This window comes from Chiroxiphia lanceolata, chromosome 15 (genome assembly GCF_009829145.1).
Source record: "Chiroxiphia lanceolata isolate bChiLan1 chromosome 15, bChiLan1.pri, whole genome shotgun sequence".
Taxonomy (NCBI): Eukaryota; Metazoa; Chordata; class Aves; order Passeriformes; family Pipridae; genus Chiroxiphia; species Chiroxiphia lanceolata.
The window spans coordinates 8,268,510-8,287,642 of record NC_045651.1 but is presented as its reverse complement, the minus strand read 5'-3'; the positions used below and the strand labels follow the sequence as shown (position 1 = coordinate 8,287,642).

The 19,133-nt window shown below is 44.9% G+C and overlaps 4 protein-coding genes across 11 annotated transcripts in view; 3 read left to right on the top strand and 1 right to left on the bottom strand.

Moving 5' to 3' along the window:
• The first annotated feature begins 369 nt into the window (after positions 1–369).
• GDF9 (growth differentiation factor 9) lies at positions 370–3,019 on the top strand. Its single transcript, XM_032702659.1, has 2 exons — positions 370–799; positions 1,897–3,019. The coding sequence occupies exons 1-2, from the start codon at positions 370–372 to the stop codon at positions 2,847–2,849; spliced, it is 1,383 nt and encodes a 460-aa protein (XP_032558550.1). The 3' UTR covers positions 2,850–3,019.
• Positions 3,020–4,998: 1,979 nt separating this feature from the next.
• LOC116794195 (cytochrome b-c1 complex subunit 8) lies at positions 4,999–5,978 on the top strand. The gene is made up of 2 exons (XM_032702661.1): positions 4,999–5,220; positions 5,765–5,978. Exons 1-2 carry the CDS (start codon positions 5,067–5,069, stop codon positions 5,857–5,859), a joined length of 249 nt encoding a protein of 82 aa, XP_032558552.1. The 5' UTR covers positions 4,999–5,066; the 3' UTR covers positions 5,860–5,978.
• A 623-nt stretch (positions 5,979–6,601) lies between these two features.
• Positions 6,602–19,133, bottom strand: part of AFF4 (AF4/FMR2 family member 4) — a 56,580-nt gene continuing 44,048 nt past the window's right edge. The window contains exons 21-23 of one of the 8 annotated variants that reach the window (XM_032702657.1): positions 18,764–18,984; positions 8,462–8,558; positions 6,602–7,045 (exon numbers count right to left, since the gene is read on the bottom strand). In XM_032702657.1, coding sequence (XP_032558548.1) covers positions 8,476–8,558; positions 18,764–18,984 — 304 coding nt within the window. In that variant the 3' untranslated portion in view covers positions 6,602–7,045; positions 8,462–8,475. Of the gene's footprint in view, positions 7,046–8,178; positions 8,559–11,888; positions 12,847–13,003; positions 18,218–18,763; positions 18,985–19,133 lie in introns of those variants that run through there. The other 7 variants (XM_032702656.1, XM_032702655.1, XM_032702651.1 and 4 more) reach the window with 7 other exon arrangements.
• On the top strand, positions 10,201–12,811 carry LEAP2 (liver enriched antimicrobial peptide 2). The gene is made up of 3 exons (XM_032702663.1): positions 10,201–10,428; positions 10,874–11,007; positions 12,108–12,811. The coding sequence occupies exons 1-3, from the start codon at positions 10,372–10,374 to the stop codon at positions 12,142–12,144; spliced, it is 228 nt and encodes a 75-aa protein (XP_032558554.1). The 5' UTR covers positions 10,201–10,371; the 3' UTR covers positions 12,145–12,811.

Below are 19,133 nucleotides of genomic sequence, written 5' to 3'. Positions count from 1 at the left end.
GGAATATTTAGCTTTATATATTCCTGCAAATAAACAAGGATTAATTAGACCAGGCAACACTGAGGCCTCTCTGACTCCTTCTGTGGGCTGGCACTCACCCCCATCCTGTACTTTCCCATGTGAAAAAGGTTAACTCAGAATTAGGGTCTTGTTTATAATAAGCTTTCAGGGGCCAAGGCTCATGCCCAACTGCAAAGGAGCTTGTGGTTTCGGGAGCCAGCTGCAGATCTTTCTCTTTGCTTTCTAATCAGAAAGAAACCTCCCTCCCATTCCACACCTGCAACATATATAAGGGATCAGGCTCAGGCACTCTTGTTTTTCCTTGGATATCTTAGGGGAGATATATTTTTGGTTGCAGCCCTAAAGAGCATGGAGAGCACTTGGAGAATTTGTGTTTGTTTCTACTGCTGCCTGCCCTGGCTCTCTGCTGGCACCCAGTGCTCCCCCCACTTCAGGGGCCGTGGGGATTCGGACAAGGCCCCTGCCTTTTTGGAAGCTCCTGAGGGTGCTGCCAGTGAACTCAATCCAGTGTTGCAGCTGCCCCAAGGTGCAAGGCGAGGCTATGGCCCCCTGCCTCCCCTCCTCAAGGTGCTGTCTGATCAGGGCCCCCAGAGCTGGGATAGTGAGGTCCCCAGGCTGCAGCCAGACTCCAGGGCCCTCCGGTACATGAAGAGGCTCTATAAGATGTCGGCCACCAAGGAGGGGATCCCCAAGGCCCACAAAGGCCACCTCTATAACACTGTCCGACTTTTCACTCCGTGTTTGGAATGCAGGCGCCGCCACAGGGACCTGGTGAAAGGTAGGTGTGCAGTGACCTGGGTCGTAGAGGCTAAATGGGGTTTTTCTGTGTGTTCAGCTCTTGCAGCATGATATAAAAATAGCTTTCTTCTTTAGAGCTGTTGCTATTTTAATCCTCAGGGCTGTTCTCCTAAAGTGTAGGAGTTTTTCATAACCTACTTCTCCTTGAATGGCATTAGGTACAGACTTCACAGTTTGGGAAACACCACGCAAATGGTATGTGCAAGACGATACTGGTGTTTCGGGCTGACTCATCTCATCGTGAGTCAGAGAAAGCCACAATCAGGTTTAAGTAAAGTAAGAAAAATGGAAAAAATGCCTAGGCATAGCGGGCAGCACACTTCCTTCTACTGCCTGTCTTGGTATTGCTTCTTTTCAAAAAACCCACAGCACTGGAATGAGACTTGTATCAAACTGCCAGAACCCATTGCCAGAGGATTCCTCTCCACGTCTCGTACATTTGCTAGGGAAGAATCACAACCAAAATCTGTGAATAACCTGAAGGGAAGAGTAGAATTACTTGTAAATCAGGCTCAGGACTGAAACTAGGTTGGCTGGGCATCCTGTAACTTATGGTTTTCTTAATGAGGGCTGATGACAAGAACAGCACCCAGAAGTCACTGGCCTTTAATTCTACTTAAGTGACTGCTGACAGGTGATCTGAGTTCTTCTGACTTGAAATTTTCACTAAAAAGACAGATAACCACAGAAAGAGAGATAAACACAAACATCATACTCATACTTCTGCACAGGAAACAGCAGTTTCAGATGGAGTTTGTGGTTTGTATCATCTGGAGTGCCTTGCTCCTGTTTCCCCATACCAGCACTAAATAGACAACTGCTGAATTATTCCTGTACTGTTTCTTTTAATGAAAGGAATCATAATAGCTCTTAAAACCATAGGTTTCCTTGGGTCTGTTGAAATTTCTTTTATGTCCCTGCCCAAGGTAGATATTCCAAGTAATAAATGTAAGGGAGGGCATCTAAATTGGTTTCTTTTGCTGCCGAATCATTTCTACTTATCCGCTAGTATAGTATTTATGTTTAGTGGAAAATTAAGACACTCTTAACTCTACAGCATTCTGTTTCCCTTCCCAGGAGATGTTCACTCGGTGGATTTACTCTTCAACCTGGATCGTGTTACTGCTCTGGAGCACTTACTCAAGTCTGTCTTGCTTTATTCCTTTGACACATCTGTTCCCATTTCCTCTTCCATCACTTTCATATGCCATTTATCCATTAAGGAACATGATTCTGCCAGCCAAATTTGTCCCAGCATTTCCCACTCTCTAGCTTTTAGCCTGCACTTTGAAGTTAGAAAACGCAAGTGGGTGGAGATCGACGTGACTTCTTTCCTCCAGCCTCTAATTGCTACGAACAGGAGGAATATCCATATGGCTGTGAACTTCACTTGCCTCATGGGTGACCCACAAAGGAGCACAAAACTGGAAAACCCTGTTAATGTGACACTGGTTCCCCCTTCCCTTCTTCTGTATCTGAATGACACCAGTGAACAAGCTTATCACGGGTGGAACTCACTTAGGCACGGGAGGAAGAGCCCAGTGCAGGTCAGGCAAAGGAACAGCCCGCTTGTGGATCCTATGGGTGACAAAGGAAAAGGGAATTCCCAGGGCAAAAGGGCCTCTCGACAGCGAAGGAATGAGAATCTGAAAGCAGCACCAGCAACTTCACCTAATAACTTGAGTGAATATTTCAAACAGTTTGTGTTCCCTCAAAATGAATGTGAGCTTCATAACTTCCGCCTAAGCTTTAGCCAGCTAAAATGGGACAAATGGATCATCGCCCCGCACAGGTACAGCCCCCAGTACTGCCAGGGGGACTGCCCCCGGGCCGTGGGGCACAAGTACGGCTCTCCCGTGCACACCATGGTGCAGAACCTCATCTATGAGAAGCTGGACCCCTCTGTCCCCAAGCCCTCCTGTGTCCCAGCCGAGTACAGCCCGCTCAGCGTCCTCACCATCGAGCCCGATGGCTCCATTGTCTACAAGGAGTACGAGGACATGATCGCCACCAAGTGCACCTGTCGGTAGTGGTGTGCTCTGCTTCCACTCCAGTTTTGGGTATTTCTGAGTTCTCAAAGTGTCTGTAGCTATAATCCACTGAAGAACGTTGGTGTAACCTGATTGGGATTTAGCATGGAGTTAGCAGAAGGTGTTTACACCATAGCACTTATTTTTGTAGTCACTCAGCCTTTCTAGAATGTGCAATTAAATGTGAATAGTATCTTTTTATTGCAATAATTATGCATTTAAAATGTGGAAAAGGTTTCAACTATTAAATGTATATTTTAAACTGCTTTCTTGTAGATTTAAAAGAAGAAATAAATGCCTGTCACCCATCCCTTGACATCCAGTGCCTTCTAGTCTGCCTCTCTACAGAAATCTTGTGTCATCTCCAACATATGTCTAGGAAGAGAAGAAACTCTTTAATGTTAAAATTTCTTCCTAAGTTTTATATTCTTTTTCCCTACCACATTCCAGCTCTTCCAAGCAAGAAGACATAAATTTTCCACACGGTTCTGTAGAGTTACCAAGTGGTTTCTTGCTTTTCTTTTGCTGCACTCTTTGGGCTTTCTCAACAAAAAGGAGGGTAAGAGTTTAAGGACAGCTGTGGGGTGACTTGTGAACACTTAAGTCACTGAACTATATCAATAAGAACTGGTACCAGCTGACAGGTGAGCTGCTAAAACCAGGAAGGCTTCATCTCGCTCAAGAACAAGAAACAGCTGTTCATGGAGTGAGGGCACAGGATTGTTCAGGAGGAACCACACCACCACTGGCTTCTCAACTATGAAGAAATGTTTAAAAAGCTTAAAAAACACCCTGAAGGCTTCTAAAAGCCCTAAATGAGTTTCTGTGAATGCTGTTCAATTGGTTTAGTGTTCTGAAATGTGAGCCCACAGTCTCATTTCCTCTTGCAATGAAACTGTAGGTAACAGTGCCTCGATTCTAGATGCTTTCACATCAAATTTTTGCTGTGATTGTTTTATTTTCTCCTCCTAGGTTTCTTCTAGTTTTAAGAATTGCATCAAAAAAGCTGGTTTCATGCAGGAACCCAAGCTAGGAGATATTTAGTTGGGGTTCACACACAAGCACTCCCAGATTTAGTTTGGTGGTGGTTTTGTTTGTTTGTTTGTCGGGGTTGTTTTGGGTTGTGGGGTGTTGTTTTTTGGGTTTCTTTTTAAAGGCTGTGGAGCAGAACTGTCCTGTAAAATTTTTTCAGAACAGCCTTTAAATTTGACTTGCTAAAACATTGATACCTAAATGCTATAATTTTCTCTGCTAAGCCATCCAAACAGCCCCTAGCCTTAGATCCTGAGCTATACAATTCCAGAGGGTTGGGAATTCAGCCTGACAGGGAAGGAATGTCCCTGAAGGGACAGTGTGGTGTTACACTGCTGTGACAGTTCACCCAGTCTCTGTGATCTGATCGATGTCAGAGTGCTGGAGTGCTCTGGGGAGGTGCAACAGGCATAAATCTGCCGGAAAAGTGAGGTTCCTGCTGCAGGTTTCAGCCTGAAACTGCTTTTGGTTAAATACCAAAAGCTCAAAGCAAATATCTTGATGTCACACAAAAGACATCCTGGCCCCAAACAACACTGTGGGTGGTTGGGTGAATTCAGGTTGTGTCATTCCCCCTGATCCCTTCAAACTCTGGGAATTCAGCTTTGCCAGCCTGCCAGGGTGGTAAATAAATTATTTCCTGATACAAATGGAAAACGCTATTTCAGATGGAGAAACCCTGGATTTGAGTTAGTGACAGGTAGCTGTAGAAAATTAGGACCTCAGCCCCAGGGTAAAGGTCAAGATCTACTCCCTAGAGAGCACTAGACCACCACAACCCCCACACAAAAGTGGCTTTTTCTCCGACATTTACTTATTTTTGGTACTTTGGCGAATTTTCACGCCCTGAGGTGCCGCCGCCCCCTCACTCCCCTCACAGCGCGGGTGCCGCGTTTGACCCCCTCCCTCAGGGCAGGACCCATTCATTACACACAGAATTTATTGCAAGCATCGCTTATTCCACACATAATTCATTGCAAACACCTCTTATCACAAACATACTTTAGTACAAATATCATTTATCACAAATAGAGCGCGTAACCCGCGGTTCCAAGCGGCGCCAGGGGGCGGCGCAGCGCTGAGGGAGCGCCATGGCCACTGCCCGCCCCGGAAGGCGAAGCGGCGCCGAGGCCGTTCCGGGTCGGGCGGCGGCCATTGCCCGGTGACCGAGGTGACTCTGCGGCCATGGGGAAGCACTTCGGGAACCTGGCCCGGGTGCGACATGTCATCACCTACAGCCTCTCGCCCTTCGAGCAGCGCGCCATCCCCAACATCTTCTCGCACGGCCTCCCCAACGTGATGCGCCGCTTCACCTCCCAGGTGTTGAAGGTGGTGCCCCGTGAGTACAGCGGGGGATTCTCCCCCTTTTTGTGCCCCCTCTGCAGCGTAAATTTGGGGAGGGGGGATGTGGGTCTGGCGGGGAAGATGGCGGGTTTGTGGGACGCTGTGTTTTGTCGCAGGAGGTCGGTGCAGTGCGCAGTGCAGTGTCCCCTCACTGCGGTGGCCCCATATTGTGAATATCCCCTTATTCCAGTGTCCCCTTACTGCAATGTCCCTATATGGTGAATATCCCTTTATTCCAATGCTCCCATATAGCAGTGTCCCGTTACAGAAGTTTCCCCTCATTGCATCGAATGTCCCCTTGTTGTGAATGTCCTCCTATTGCAGTGTCCTCTCATTCCTGTGTCCCCTCATTGCAGTCTCCTCAATATTGCAGTGTCCTGTTATTGCACTGACCCCTCATTTTAGTGTCCTCTCATTGCAGTGTCCCTATACTGAAAGTGTCTTCTTATTCCAGTGTCCCTTTATTGTGATTGCCCCGTTATAGCAGTGTCCCGTCATTCCCATGTCCTCTGATTGTGCCTGCCCTCTCTCCCTCCCAGCATTTGCCGTCGGATACCTCATTTATTCCTGGGGGATGGAGGAGTTTGAGCGGCTGAAGAGGAAGAACCCGGCTGACTACGAGCACGACCAGTGACCACATGGCCCCGGAGCTCATTCCCGCACTGTTACGGACCTGCTGTGCTTGTTCCCATGGCCAAAAGGGATTAACAGGGAGATAAGTCTTGTCTAATAAATTGTAACTTTGCCCCATGACTTTGTGTGAAATCTCTGTCTTAAGCTGTTTAAGGTGAGGAGCATCAAATCCCTTGTCTGGTTCTCTCTGTACAGGCAGATAATCAGGCTTAAGTTCCCTGTGCTCGGATGTTTTTATTGTACAGCACTTCCAGCTTTCGTGATTCCCGTTTCTTTGAAATATTCCTCAATATAAAGTGCAGTGAGGGCTGGTTTGAAATGACAGTTCCTTGTTCTATTTATTTTCCCATCATTGGCTGCTATTTTTCCTCCAGCCTTGAGATCTGTGAAAAACAAACATTGCCTGATTTGGCATTGATTACAGCTGGATGAGCTAGACAGTGGCTCAGGATTGGGGATGGACCCTGACCTCTCTCTTCACTGGAGCCCTGGCCAGAAGATGAGAGGGAACAGGAACAAGCTGCACCAGGAGAGGTTTCATCTCCATGTAACAAAGGGATTTTTTCCAGTGAGAACAATCAGTCCCTGGAACACCCTGCCCAGGATGAGGGGGAGGCCCAGGGAAAGATTTCAGGAGGTGACTGGCTGGGGTGCCAGGTAACCTCATATGGGCTCCCACAAAATGCTGGACTAGCTGATCTATCAAGGTTCTTTCCAACCTGGGCTGTTCTCTGATCCTGTGCTTCTAATTACCTAGTTATATTAATGTTAATTGGGTGATTAACTACACTCTGATATCTGATCATTGTTAATGGGCTGCATTAGAACTTTCTTGAGCACATAACTGATAAATGCCTGAAGATGATTAAAAACCAGCTGCAAGTAGTGAAGTCACTTAAATAGGTGACAAATTCACCCCGTGGCTCTGAGGATAGAAACAAGCTCCACTGTTTGAAGTCCAGAACACTTGGCTGGTTCCTTTGTCGGAATTTTTTCCTTCCAGTGTTCTGCTGACTGCCTCAAGCACCCGCCCTACACAGAGCAACACGTTGGTCTCCCTGCTGTGCTATTCCTGTACCTGTACTGGGAGTTTATCTTATCTGCAGGGCAGCAGTGACGTTTACCTGTATGAGTTCTCCACGTGCTCAGGGCTGGGAGACAGATGCTCAGGCTCTCACTTCAGGAAGCTGGGGGGCAAGCAGTTTTAAGAGGTCATTGCTTGAGTATTTTGGGGCTCATAACATATACTTAAAAAGCACGAGACTAAGCTCAGTCTCTTGTGTATCCTCCAAGCACAGCCTGAGGTTGGCATAAACTGCAGGAAAACCAGCTGGCCAGTGCTGCAGGTGTTGGCAAAAATGTTCTGTGCTTAAATGTACCTGCATTTTGGTTCACTGGTATTTTCTAGGCTGCTTAAGCAAGCAGGGAGCAACATCTGGCTGTGAAAGCTGGCAGAAGTGTCTAGAGGCAGATTTATAGGATCATAGAATTGCCTGGGTTGGAAAGGACCTTAAAGCTCATCTCATTCCAACACACTGCCATGGCAGGAACACCCTGCACTAGACCAGGTTGCTCCAAGCCCCATCCAGCCTTGTCTTGAACACTTCCCAGGGTGAGGCACCCACAGCTTCTCTGGGAAACCTGTGCCAGGGCCTCACCACCCTCACAGAGAAGAATTTCTCCCTAACATCCAATCTAACCCTGCCCTCTGTCAGTGTGAAGCCATTTCCCCTTGTCCTGTCAGTGTCTGCCTGTGTAAAATATCTCTCCCCCTCGTTTTTACAAGCCCCCTTAAACCACTGGAAGGAGATACTTCATTCAGAACTTTCTGTCCTGCCCATCGAGCCTCCGAGAGCCCTGGAGCAGCTGCTGGGTGGTCTCAGTGACAGCCCCCGTGAAGTTCTGCTCAGTAAACATTTGGTTTTCACTGTGTTGTCTCACAGCTCTGCTGAAGGCCAGCACTCCCTGGGGCTCTCACGAGGTCCCTGCCCCTGCTGAACTGTGTCTGGACCAGGTGCCAGACAAATGTAAACGGGGGCACCGGCACGGTGGCCACGTGCTGGCCCCGGGGTGGCTCAGCCCCGTGCCAGGGTCAGCCCTGAGCTGCGGGGTCAGCCCACAGCTCCAGTCCAGGCCTCTGCCCCTCCTGCTCCTCCACCTGTTGCTACCCTGCCCAGCCATCCTCTGACCCCTCCAAGCCAACCTCCCCCTCAGACACAGGCCCTGTTCCCTGCAGGGATGGTTCCCCCTAGACCTGTGGCATTGGCACTTCTGTCCCTGGGCATTTCAGAATCTGATCAATGCACTCAAAAATTTTTCGGTTGTTGGTTTATTTTCGTCCTCCCTTTGGTAGCTATTAGAAGTGGCAACACTCTAATAGTTCTCACATCTCTGCTGTGGGTTCTTACCAGCCTCCAGGACTTGTGGGCATGGAAACAACTGACTCAGTTTTGCCCTTTTGTTGCCAGTTTCTTGCACAGTTTGCTGCCTGACAGGCACATGTTGATGCTATTAGTGACCCAGAAGGACACACAACAATTTTGATGTACCATCACAAAGTACCAGCCTTACCCAGCCAAAAAAGCTGAGAGATGATGACTTACAGAGGGCTTTGCTGTCATTCCAAATCCTGTGCTTCCGTGGATGAACTCAGGGCTACTGCTGCTGTCTTGTTCTCCTTTCTCTGTTCTACACTAGTGCCTAGTGGAAATAGCAGAAATTAGAACTCAGATGCATGTAAAGGAAGGATTTAATGGGAAAAGTAATTGGGAAATTCCCAGCCAAATGTAAAAGAAACTTTTAAATTCAGCTACTTGACATGCTATGATTTACTGTCCCACTTCCTTCTTGTCATAAAATCCAGGAAGGAGAAATAATGAAAAATTTTGCTTCCTCCTCCCAGAGAAGCAAGACAAACAGGGCAGAGGAAGGAGTGTAAGAACTACCTTAGGAAAGGAAGAGATAATCCAATATTGGTTGTAGACAGTATACTGGTTTTAAATAAAAAAGGGGAGGTTATTATTTATTTATTTATTCATAAAAAACTGGGAAGGTTTTTTATTTAATCCCAGTGAAATTTGGGCTAAGGGGTAATCATCTGACAGCATGGCATTATCTTAATCTAAGTCACTTACCTTCCACGCTGGCACTTGTGCCTTCATATTAAGCAATCACAGAAATAGAGCCTGTGACATCCAGTATTTACAATTTAGCTATAGGATAGTTCACTATTTTATACAGTATCTTCCACCTTGAAGTAATTTAAAACGTGTTCCAAAAATCCCACACACTGACACAATTAAGTTGGAATTCTTTTTATGTCACCTTGCAATCTCAAATGTCTTGACCTGACAGATTCGGGGCACATGGGACAGATGTGGGAGCCAGACAGAACGACAGACTGGTTTGGGTTGGAGGGACCTTAAAGCTCATCCAGTTCCACTCCCTGCCATGAGCAGGGACACCTTCCACTAGACCAGGTTGCTCCGAGCCCAATCCAACAAGATACACAAGATCTCACAGATGAGGAGACACAAACACTGGGACAAGTGGGAGAATTGTGTAAGCGGAGGATGACAGAGGAGATGAGAGGTAACAGCTCTGCTCAAACACTCTTTTCTCTGCTGCTGCAATCTCAGTCTACAATGGAAAAAAATGAAATTCCTCTTAATGACAAACAGCCCATCCACATCCATGGGAGCTGCTGGCACCGTTTGGAAGCCCGATGGTGAGTGACAGGCACAGAGACAGAGACAGCTCATCTAAGGAACCGCAGTCCTGCCACATGGAGCACCTCAGCTCCAGACAGCCCTCGAGCAGCTTCTTCCAGTATCCGTTTGGAGATGATTATCTTTAACACACTTCAGGACTCCTGGGAAAAGAGCTCTATGAGTTACTGCACATTTTACATTCCCAGACCCATCTGAGAAGTGTTACACCTGCTTTTTGAGCATCATATGCCTGGAAAGGAAGGTTAAGCAATTATCTTACGGTTCTTTCCTGTACCAAGAGTGAGAAGCAGAATCAAAAGCACAATCCTCTGCTCCAAATAAGCTTGGCAAGACAACACCCTGGCTGGCAAACTCAGAGCAGCACACACTGAGTGGCATAGATGTTAAATAAGGTTATGGCTTTCAATCTTGACCATAATAATTTGGGCCAACCCCCCTTTTGGATGCAAATAGACCATGGAGTTCTGGTAACATATTAGGTAGGATTTAAAAAAAGGAACAGTTGGCACAATGGGTAAGGTGACCAGACAAAGTACAAGTGGAAGGGGAGTAAATTATTAGCTCAAGAGACAGGCCTTGAACCAGATCACTTCAGCAGATGTAGACTTAGCAATTCCCTCTTGCTCCAAACCGAACTTTGTTCCTGTAATAACTGGCAGCTGATGTAACGATAAGAGAATGAAGTCTATAAAAATCTAGCTGAAAGCCTGGGAAGTTCTCACTAGAGTTCTTCCTGCCTCCTCCGCCCACGGCTGGTCGAAGTGACAACTCACGCTGGGAAGATGCACTGGTGGAAAATGATGGCAGTCCTTTTGCTCTGCTCACTGCTGCTCAGCCAGGTAAAGAGAAACAACTATTGAAATATAGCTACTGAAATAAACAATTAGAAATACACTATTTAAAGAGCTAATTCAAATGGATAGGTAGTTAACGAAAGCTGCTATGATTTGGATGGAGAGCTGGCTGGAGTTAGAGGTGACAGTAGAGCTTTTTTAGAGGATTCAATGTCATAAAAATGAAGTGTAAATGCCTAGTGAATATTGGGCTACTCTGAGCCATAACTTAGCAAGTGATTCTGCCTTTCCTCCCAAGATTAAAAAACACTGTTAATTTTGGTACTTAGTTCTTTGGGGTTGGGCTACAAGCAATTAACAGAGTACGCTATGTTCTGAAAACCAGAAACATTTCAAGTGCTTCACTTAATTTTAAGACAATTGACCTCAGCATCAGAGTAACCACTCGCAGGTGCCTCATGTGCTGACAGTCACCCTGGCTCTGTTTCAGGCACACGGTGCATCCCTGCCCCAGACCCGGGTGCCACGGCAGCGGCGGATGACGCCCTTCTGGAGAGGAGTGTCCCTGAGACCCATCGGAGCCTCCTGCAGGGACAACAGCGAGTGCATCACCATGCTCTGCAGGTAACTCAGCCTGGCCACGGCAACCCTTAATACTGTGTGATGGAAAGGAAGTTCACACTTAGTCTCACCCAAACGGGATCCAGAGTTCACAAAAAAAGATACCAGGAACAGGGATGGGGCAACAGACTCAGACTCTTTTGTAAGCAGTGCAAACAGAGCAGAGTCCAAGTTCCTTGACTGCCAGTCTTAGTCCTTTCACTGCAACCCCAAATAACCTGGCTTTGCAAAAAGGAACAGAGGACTCCAGACAGCTTTTAGGTAACCACAGACCTTAAAATTAATCCTTCCTAAAGCCAATGCTGTTCACTTTAAAGCATGTATTAATTAAAAGTAAAAAAAACCATGCATTACATCTTACCCTAAATTAACCACTTTAAGGTGCTTACTGAGCTCATAGTTTAAAAGACAACAGTATCAAACACCACTGAGTTCTCATGCACACTAGATGTGAGCAAATTTTCCAACTACTATAGTTGAATACATAAATTGAATAGTTAAAATTTCTACTTAGTGACTGAAAGGTGATTTTGTGTGGCACCTGCTGTACATATATACCAGAAATCACAAACGATGTAGAACATAACCACTTTCTACTATATGTAAATAGGAGAAATGGATAAATATATCCTATTATTAATAAATATGATTATAAATAAGATTATTTCATATTCTATTATAAATAAATAGGATAAAAAAATAAATAGTACAGGGTGGTTGGGCTGTATGCTGTGTTTGAAATGAATCATTGGGTTCTGCTGCTTCCCAGAACTGAGCTGGACCAGCAACTACAGGGAAGTACAGACAGAACAGGACCCTGTGGACAGGACTGCAGTTCTGTACCATTTCTACACTGCACCTGATCCTATAGCCCTGAACAACACACATTTTGGAGCTACGATGTAAAGCTAAGAACAGAAAACGAATCAAGACAAACTGAGTAGAGTTAGAGGTGAACACAGTGTGCAGGGCTACCTGAGCTGGACCACTGCTGGAACACCTGGGCGTGGGGAGCACTGCCAAGGATGCACCTGGGATACCTGTCTGAGCCCAGCTCAGTGGCAGCCCCAGCTCTCAGTGCCTCATGATGGTTTTTTTTCCAGGAAGAACCGCTGCCTCCTCTCCACGGCCTCGGCATGAGCTCATGATGACAACACCCCTCACTGTTACTGCTGACGATGCTCCACACACTTGGGACATATTTATTGACTGCTCAGGAGCTGGACAGTGATTCAAGCAATCAAATATAAACCATATTTAATACTTCTGTCACATGTGCTGATAAAAGGACTTCAAGAGCTCAAGACCATCTCCTGCCGTGGCTGCGCTCTGTGCCTCAGGATGCCTCTGGCCAAGCTCAATAAAAGGGCTCTGCCTCTCCTGCTCGTTTGGGTTTTTTGTAACGGTTCATATTATTTATTTGAAGGTGTGAATTAAATTATATATTCAGCAAACCACCTTGGTTTTCCTTGTATCCTGTGAGCAGAGTGGACGGTGAGTGCAGAGCTGGTGCTCAAATCCAGCTGGACCTTTATCCTTCCACCTGGCAGGAGCGTAAAGTAGATCAGGCTCCATCTCCTCAGTCTGACAGATGAACTCTTATCAGTGCTCAGATAAAGGCCTGTTAGAAAGAGGGAGCCAAACTGATAATACTGATACCAATTTCAATATCCCAAATATATCCAGTGATAACTGGAAGGAAAACTATTTACTTTTAATTATTTCTAATCAAATTTACTTAAATACATGTCCTAGACTGACTTTTGCCACTGACCTTACCTCCTATTTTAAAATAAATTGATCAAAATGCTGTTTTGAGCTGCTGGATGTTAATTCAGAGGGCTGAAACACAAAGCAAAGCACTTTGGATTAAATAAGAACACACTGGATGCTGCTCTCCTTTTGTTACACAGAGCACTAGGATCAGAAGAAGAGAGAAGTCTGCCTAAAAATGCACTTCCAGGGAAAACACCCAGAAAACAGATACAAGCACAGGGGATTGGAAGTTTAATACAGAAAATCTATTTGATATTTATTAAACTTAGTTTCTCCAGTTACAGTTTTGCATTGTACAAAGCATTTTAATGACACAGTAGTTAAAAAGATCTTTACAAATTGAAATGTGATACCCTTTTCTCCAAATATTTTAATTGCCATAAATTTGTTTAAAAATACACATTAAACGCATGTTTCAGACACTAAACTTTCTATAATCTCAATACCACAAAATACATAGAATATACTATACAGATGTGGAAAAAATCTAGTTAGTATATAATACTTTGCTCACCATTACAGCTTTATTACGTGAAATGCACATACTGACTTAGAAATCCTAATTTTGAGCCCCAAAGTACCCTTTGAAATTTCAAATGTATTGCAACAAATAAAATCACAGTTTGTTTATTTTTTTCAGGTTTTGGTTGAAGACAGATGCCCAAATCTTTTGATAGAAAACAAAATGTAACACATGGACTTGTCATGTACAAAGCATAAAACAGAGACATCCCATTAGTTACTAACAGTACCTTTCTGTAGGATTAATCAGGGCTTCATTTATAAGTGACAGGTTAAAAGTTACCTCCCCCCCCAGCCCTCCCCCAAAAGAAAAACCCCTTCTTCACCAAATAATAATTTCAAATAAGATAAAGGATTTTTAATAAATATATAAGCACTTTATCCTCCATATACAAAATTTTTTTAAAACAATTTAAAAGGGGGACCAGATACAAATGTCAGGAACTGTGCTTGAAGAGTCATTCCTGGTCCTTAGAGTTGAGTTTGGGATGTGGAATGCCAAGGCAGCCCCAAGGAGCTGCTGCAGCAGCACTGTGCCCCCAGCTCCACCACAGGAGGGTTGCATATAAAACTGAAGACAGGGAACACTGCATTGCCATTTTCCTACATTGCCTGGAGTTACACCAGGAATGGGCACATTTCCATGAAGTTTCCAGGTGAAATAAAACAGGTGAAGCATGGACATACAGACAGCCCAGCTCACTCCATGCTGCAGCACAGCAGCTGGAATTGCTCAGACAGTGGACTGAGGGACACTCGGCTGAGCCGGTGGCTCTGGAGGGTCCAAGGGGCACCCAGCTCTGCCACACTCCCCCTGAGAGCAATTCCTGATGGCACAGGTGCCCCTTCCTTCCATGCCTTCCCCTCCCAAATGGCACCACGGACCGAGTCCTCAAACAGCATCGGAGCTGGACACACCACGATTCCCCACTGACAACTTTCCTACTTGGGAAACCCTCTCCTGGAATAGCTCTGGCTCTGTGTGAGTTGGTGAGCAAAAGCTCTGGCTCCTCTCTGTACTTTAAGATGTCTGGCACTAACTTTGTTGCTTGGAAACACGGGGTTTTCCGTAACACTGACACATCAGATGGAGAAATTTAAACCCTGACTGAAGGATTTGTCGGAAAGGTAAGAATTTGGAAGTTGTTTACTCCCCAATGGGTAATTCAAACTTGACTTGCTCAGGCCCTTGTGGATCTGCCTCAATACAAACACTGCAGTGACAGCAAAGATCTGTTCAGAAAATTACATTAAATACAACAAAGGTAGTTTCTCTCTCTCTTTCCAGCAGTTTGCCATTTGGGCAAACTCCATAATTCTCTGCCTACGGCTTTATTTTACTTGCCCCAGGCAAGTGCTACATCATTCCCATAAATTCTGACTCTCTGTGTGTAGGGGCCATTCATAAATACATTTCAGGGCATTTTTTGTTACCACAGCAATCAAGCCTCAGCAATCTAAAGGAATATACATTGCACTCCTGGATAATATGCAATATTTATCACCAATAAGATGGTGACTCAGCACTCAATAAATAATATATCAATATAGTCAGTTGCACCATAATCTAAAAACAAGTATAACATATACTTTGGACAGACTGAGTCATATATATATACATATATATTAAAAGACACATACAATACAAATTGCATACTGCCATCGAAAGCCAAGGAGAGCCATCCGCCCGCTCTGCTTTATGGCTACGAGATTCAAATCAAAACAAAACTCTCGGGCTGGTTTACTCTGGTGTCCTGAAGATTTGTTTGGAATTATAAATGGTTGCACCTTATCACCTGGAACCTGCAAGTCTGAGAGCAAAGTCAAACAGCTGAGCAAGCCTAGTCTGATTGAGCCATTCTTAAGATTCACCAACTGGGACCACGATCAGCGAGGGAATTAAGATTACGGTGTTGATATGTATTAATACACACCTGTCCAGGGAATGATTTGGGAAGCCAGAAGCCGGGGAGTCCCTCCTTAGTCACCACTGAGATGGGTGTTGGTGCTGCAGTGACCTGCACTCCCACCGTGGTGCTGGAGGTGCAGAAGGACAGGAACAGACCCTCCCCTCACTTGGGTAGAGGGATTGAAACCTAGGACATACTTGCTTATTTTTTTTGGCTATGAGATCTGACTAAGTTCATAACTTTCCTCTTGGAAACAACGGTGGATCCCAAATTAACATATGCTTTTGGAATTGTGAAGGTTAAACTGATCTGTTTGCAACAGCCCCAGATGCACAAGGCATTTCTGATCCATTAGCAAGCCCGCTGCAGATCAACAGGACACATGGGACAGCACTCCAGAGGATATTCCACCACGGAGCACCCTGTTCAGCTGGGACACTTCCAACCAGCTCAGGTCCACATTTTGACATGATGCAAAAAGCCTCCTGTTCATTTGAAGACAATTTCTAAGATCCAGTGATCTGGGGATAAGCGACGCATTTTTAGGAGACCAATTTAGCGTGACACCAAAAGGTATTTGTGGGACTCTAGTTAAGGAAAAAAAATTCCCAGAGATGAGACCATTCCTGCTGAGAGCAATGGTGACTGTGCACAAAGGAGCAAGCCAAGAACAGCCATGCTGGCTAGTGCAGCACTACACACAAAACCAACCATGAATGCAACTTCTACAAAGGTATTTCTACAGCGTCAGAGGTGTGCGAGGCACTTCAGAGTAGGAAAGGAAACACAGCTGACAGTGTCCCATGCCCACGACAGGGAGTTTGAGGGTACAGAGTTCTGTCTCCAACAGCAAAGACTAACAGAAACGTGACCTTGCACAGTGATTCCATAAAAAGGATGCTCCAACAGACCTGAAGAGTCAATTCAGCGACCAGGGAAAACCACAGGTCTGTTACTCAATGTATCAATCCGGACGTAGCAAAGCTTTTCTGGAAGTACAAAACACGCTGGGACGCAAAGGAAGCTCTACGAATATGCAGCTACCTTGTAGTAGGTTACTAATTTGCAAAACTTCTAAACTCTTAAAGCCCATAGGACATACTGCAGTACTAAGGAGCGTAGAATTCTATTCCTTCTCTCGAGGTTGCCGTGATTTTGGCACTTAACTACACCTACACAAAAAATTTAGTGCAATAATTTTCCTGAACATGCACGTTCATATCTGGTACAGAATAAAGGGTTCAGTGGGAGAGAAAACAAAGCAGCATTCCACAATCTCACTCCAAAGGATTCAGAGTTGGACTCTTGCAAAGGAGACCACCGCGATGAGTCAGTTTGTGTGACAGACACTGGGACTTGGAAAAAGGAAATGGAATTTTACCCAAGTACTGCAGAAGACCACTGCATACAGTATACCTGGTCCTGCTGTAAAACATCTTGTAAACAGTTCATAAAATCTTCATCTAAAAGTAAGGCATAAGGCACACCAGACATGTTGGGGGCACTAAGCAATACTGAAAGCAGTAGCATTTGAAACCTTTTACTCAGACAAGCACCTCATGTGAAAGGTACTTTGGTTTGCACTCTGAGAGCAGCCAACTGCAACTCCAGAACCATTTGTGTTGCACCGAGTGAATGTTACGCCCCATCAAATGTTAACAGGACCTTCATTACCACGGGGCAAAGCCAAGTTTTAGATCCATTCTGCACCAGAACAGTCGTTTCCCTGCAGGAGCAGGTGAGCTCCCACCCCACGGTGGCTGCGGCACTGCCAGCCTGTAGTGTCCATCACCCAGCAGACCCCAAGAAGACGAAATGGACCTCGAGTTCTACTAAAGATTCCTGGTTTCTCAGTCAATGGAAAAGATGCAAATGACAGTTCTGGTAGGAATTTAACTACTGTTGGGTTTTAACCACAAAGTTCACCCATTTTGTAAGTGTCAAAAAGTGACAAGCACGGAAACAAAAGGTATTTTAAATGAAGAGATGCAAAAAAGCACAAGATTGTCCTTTTCCAAAGCCTTTCCTGTTTGCATCGCACCCATCGGACTGAAGGTCATTCCTACACCATTACTTGGATGTTACATTAAATGCAAATTACTGTAATGTTTTGTGATTGTTATAGTGTTAATCGATGGCTTGAAACTGCCTTGAAAACAATCCAAGTCAGATCCAGCTAAATATTTCTCCATATAAATTTCTTTATAATTCATTTAAATGAAGTATCTCAATACGTAGAAGAATATCTGGAACTTTTCTATTTAGTACAAATTCTGCAATAATAAATCTGTAGTTGTCATTTATTAGTCGACTCATAGGCATTAGGCATGAGAAGTATGGTGTCCCTACACGTTAGAACCTATCAACCCTAGTTCCTTTTACAGGCTCTATCACCACAAGACATTACAGAGTAACAAAGCTCACAAAGTACTTAAATAAAGTGTCTAGGTTTAATTTCTAAGTACTCAAAAGGGAAAATTTAGGGAAGAAGAAATAGCTAAAACCAGCCCCCAATGGGGCTTTTCAAAATTAAAATTACAAAAATTAAAATAAATAGGATTTAAACTGACTATTTGTGTATTGTGACTGGAATTCCAATGATCTATCCATGACAGATCAGCAAAACTACAACTTTCATGTAGCAAATTTTAAAATATTTAAATAACTTAAACCGGGAATACTGAAGAAGTCCATGAACCAGCTGATTTGGGGTTAAACACAAAACACAAATGAGGATGGGAGACATGGGAAAGCATTCCTTGCTCTTAGTGTCAACTAAGCAATGTGTTATGGCAGTCTTCCTTATTGACATGACACAGTGTTGTGGAGAGAAATCAGAGGCAGCGAGAAAAATGGGTTTGATTTTGGGTTCCTTCAGTTCCAGCCTCACTTGGCATCGAGGCGCAGCCAGTGCAGGCCCTGCCGGGTGTAACGCACCAGCTCGGTCATGATGCTCGTGTTAAAAACCAGAGGGCCCATAACTTTATCCAGTTCAGCAAAGAACTCTAAAACAACAGAAACACGAGTTAAATAAGCACATTTTGGAATATGGGACATACGACACCCAACCGCCCTGTATTTTCAGCGTGAAGGTTTTGGATTAAGAGAAACAGGAGTGATGAGAGATGGCTGAGTGGTGGAAGAGTAAAGGAAAAAAGGTTTTTCCTAATAAATTTCTTTACTCTTTTGCAGAAGACTGGTTGGAAATGATAAGACTATTAAAGTATTGCCAAAGTTCCTTGGCTTTTCCCCTCAAACGTGTACTTCACTTTAGAATTTCAGAATGGGAAATACACCAAGTTCCTCTTCCTACACTGAACAATTTACAAGAAATGCAACTAAGATTTTTACATCTCCAACACCACCTTGACAAGCACAACACCCAGCTCAGGTAATCCCTTCAATCCAAGGTGTAACTTTCCACCTTATTTTGCAGAGAACCTGGTTCAGCATCCTGGGCACCATTAACTGCCTCTCTGAAATCAAAAGCCCATGAGCGTTTGCACCCTCTGGAATGCCTGAAGTTATAAAGTACCTGTGTAAGCCCTTACCTTTCTGTTCTCTTGCCAGCTGTTCAGCTTGTTCCCAAATTTCAGTGGCATAGAGGAAGTTGGATGTGACCTGGACGTAGCTGGCAGCCATCTGATGGATCCTCTGCGGGATCGTCACCGAGGACCCGCTCCCTGAAGGATTGGCTGCCCCAGAAGAGTAATTTCCTGAATTCCCTGGAGACAGCTTTGGAGAGACTGGAGACGGCATCCCGACAGGTTTGCTGCTCACCCAAAGGGAAAGATTAAATTGGAAATGCATGAATACACGAACTTTCAACACCTCATGCTGTGAGACACCCTCCAAGACCTCTCTGTCCACACTGAGGGTGTGGGATGATCAAGCACTCCCACTTTACACATCAAAAATCAG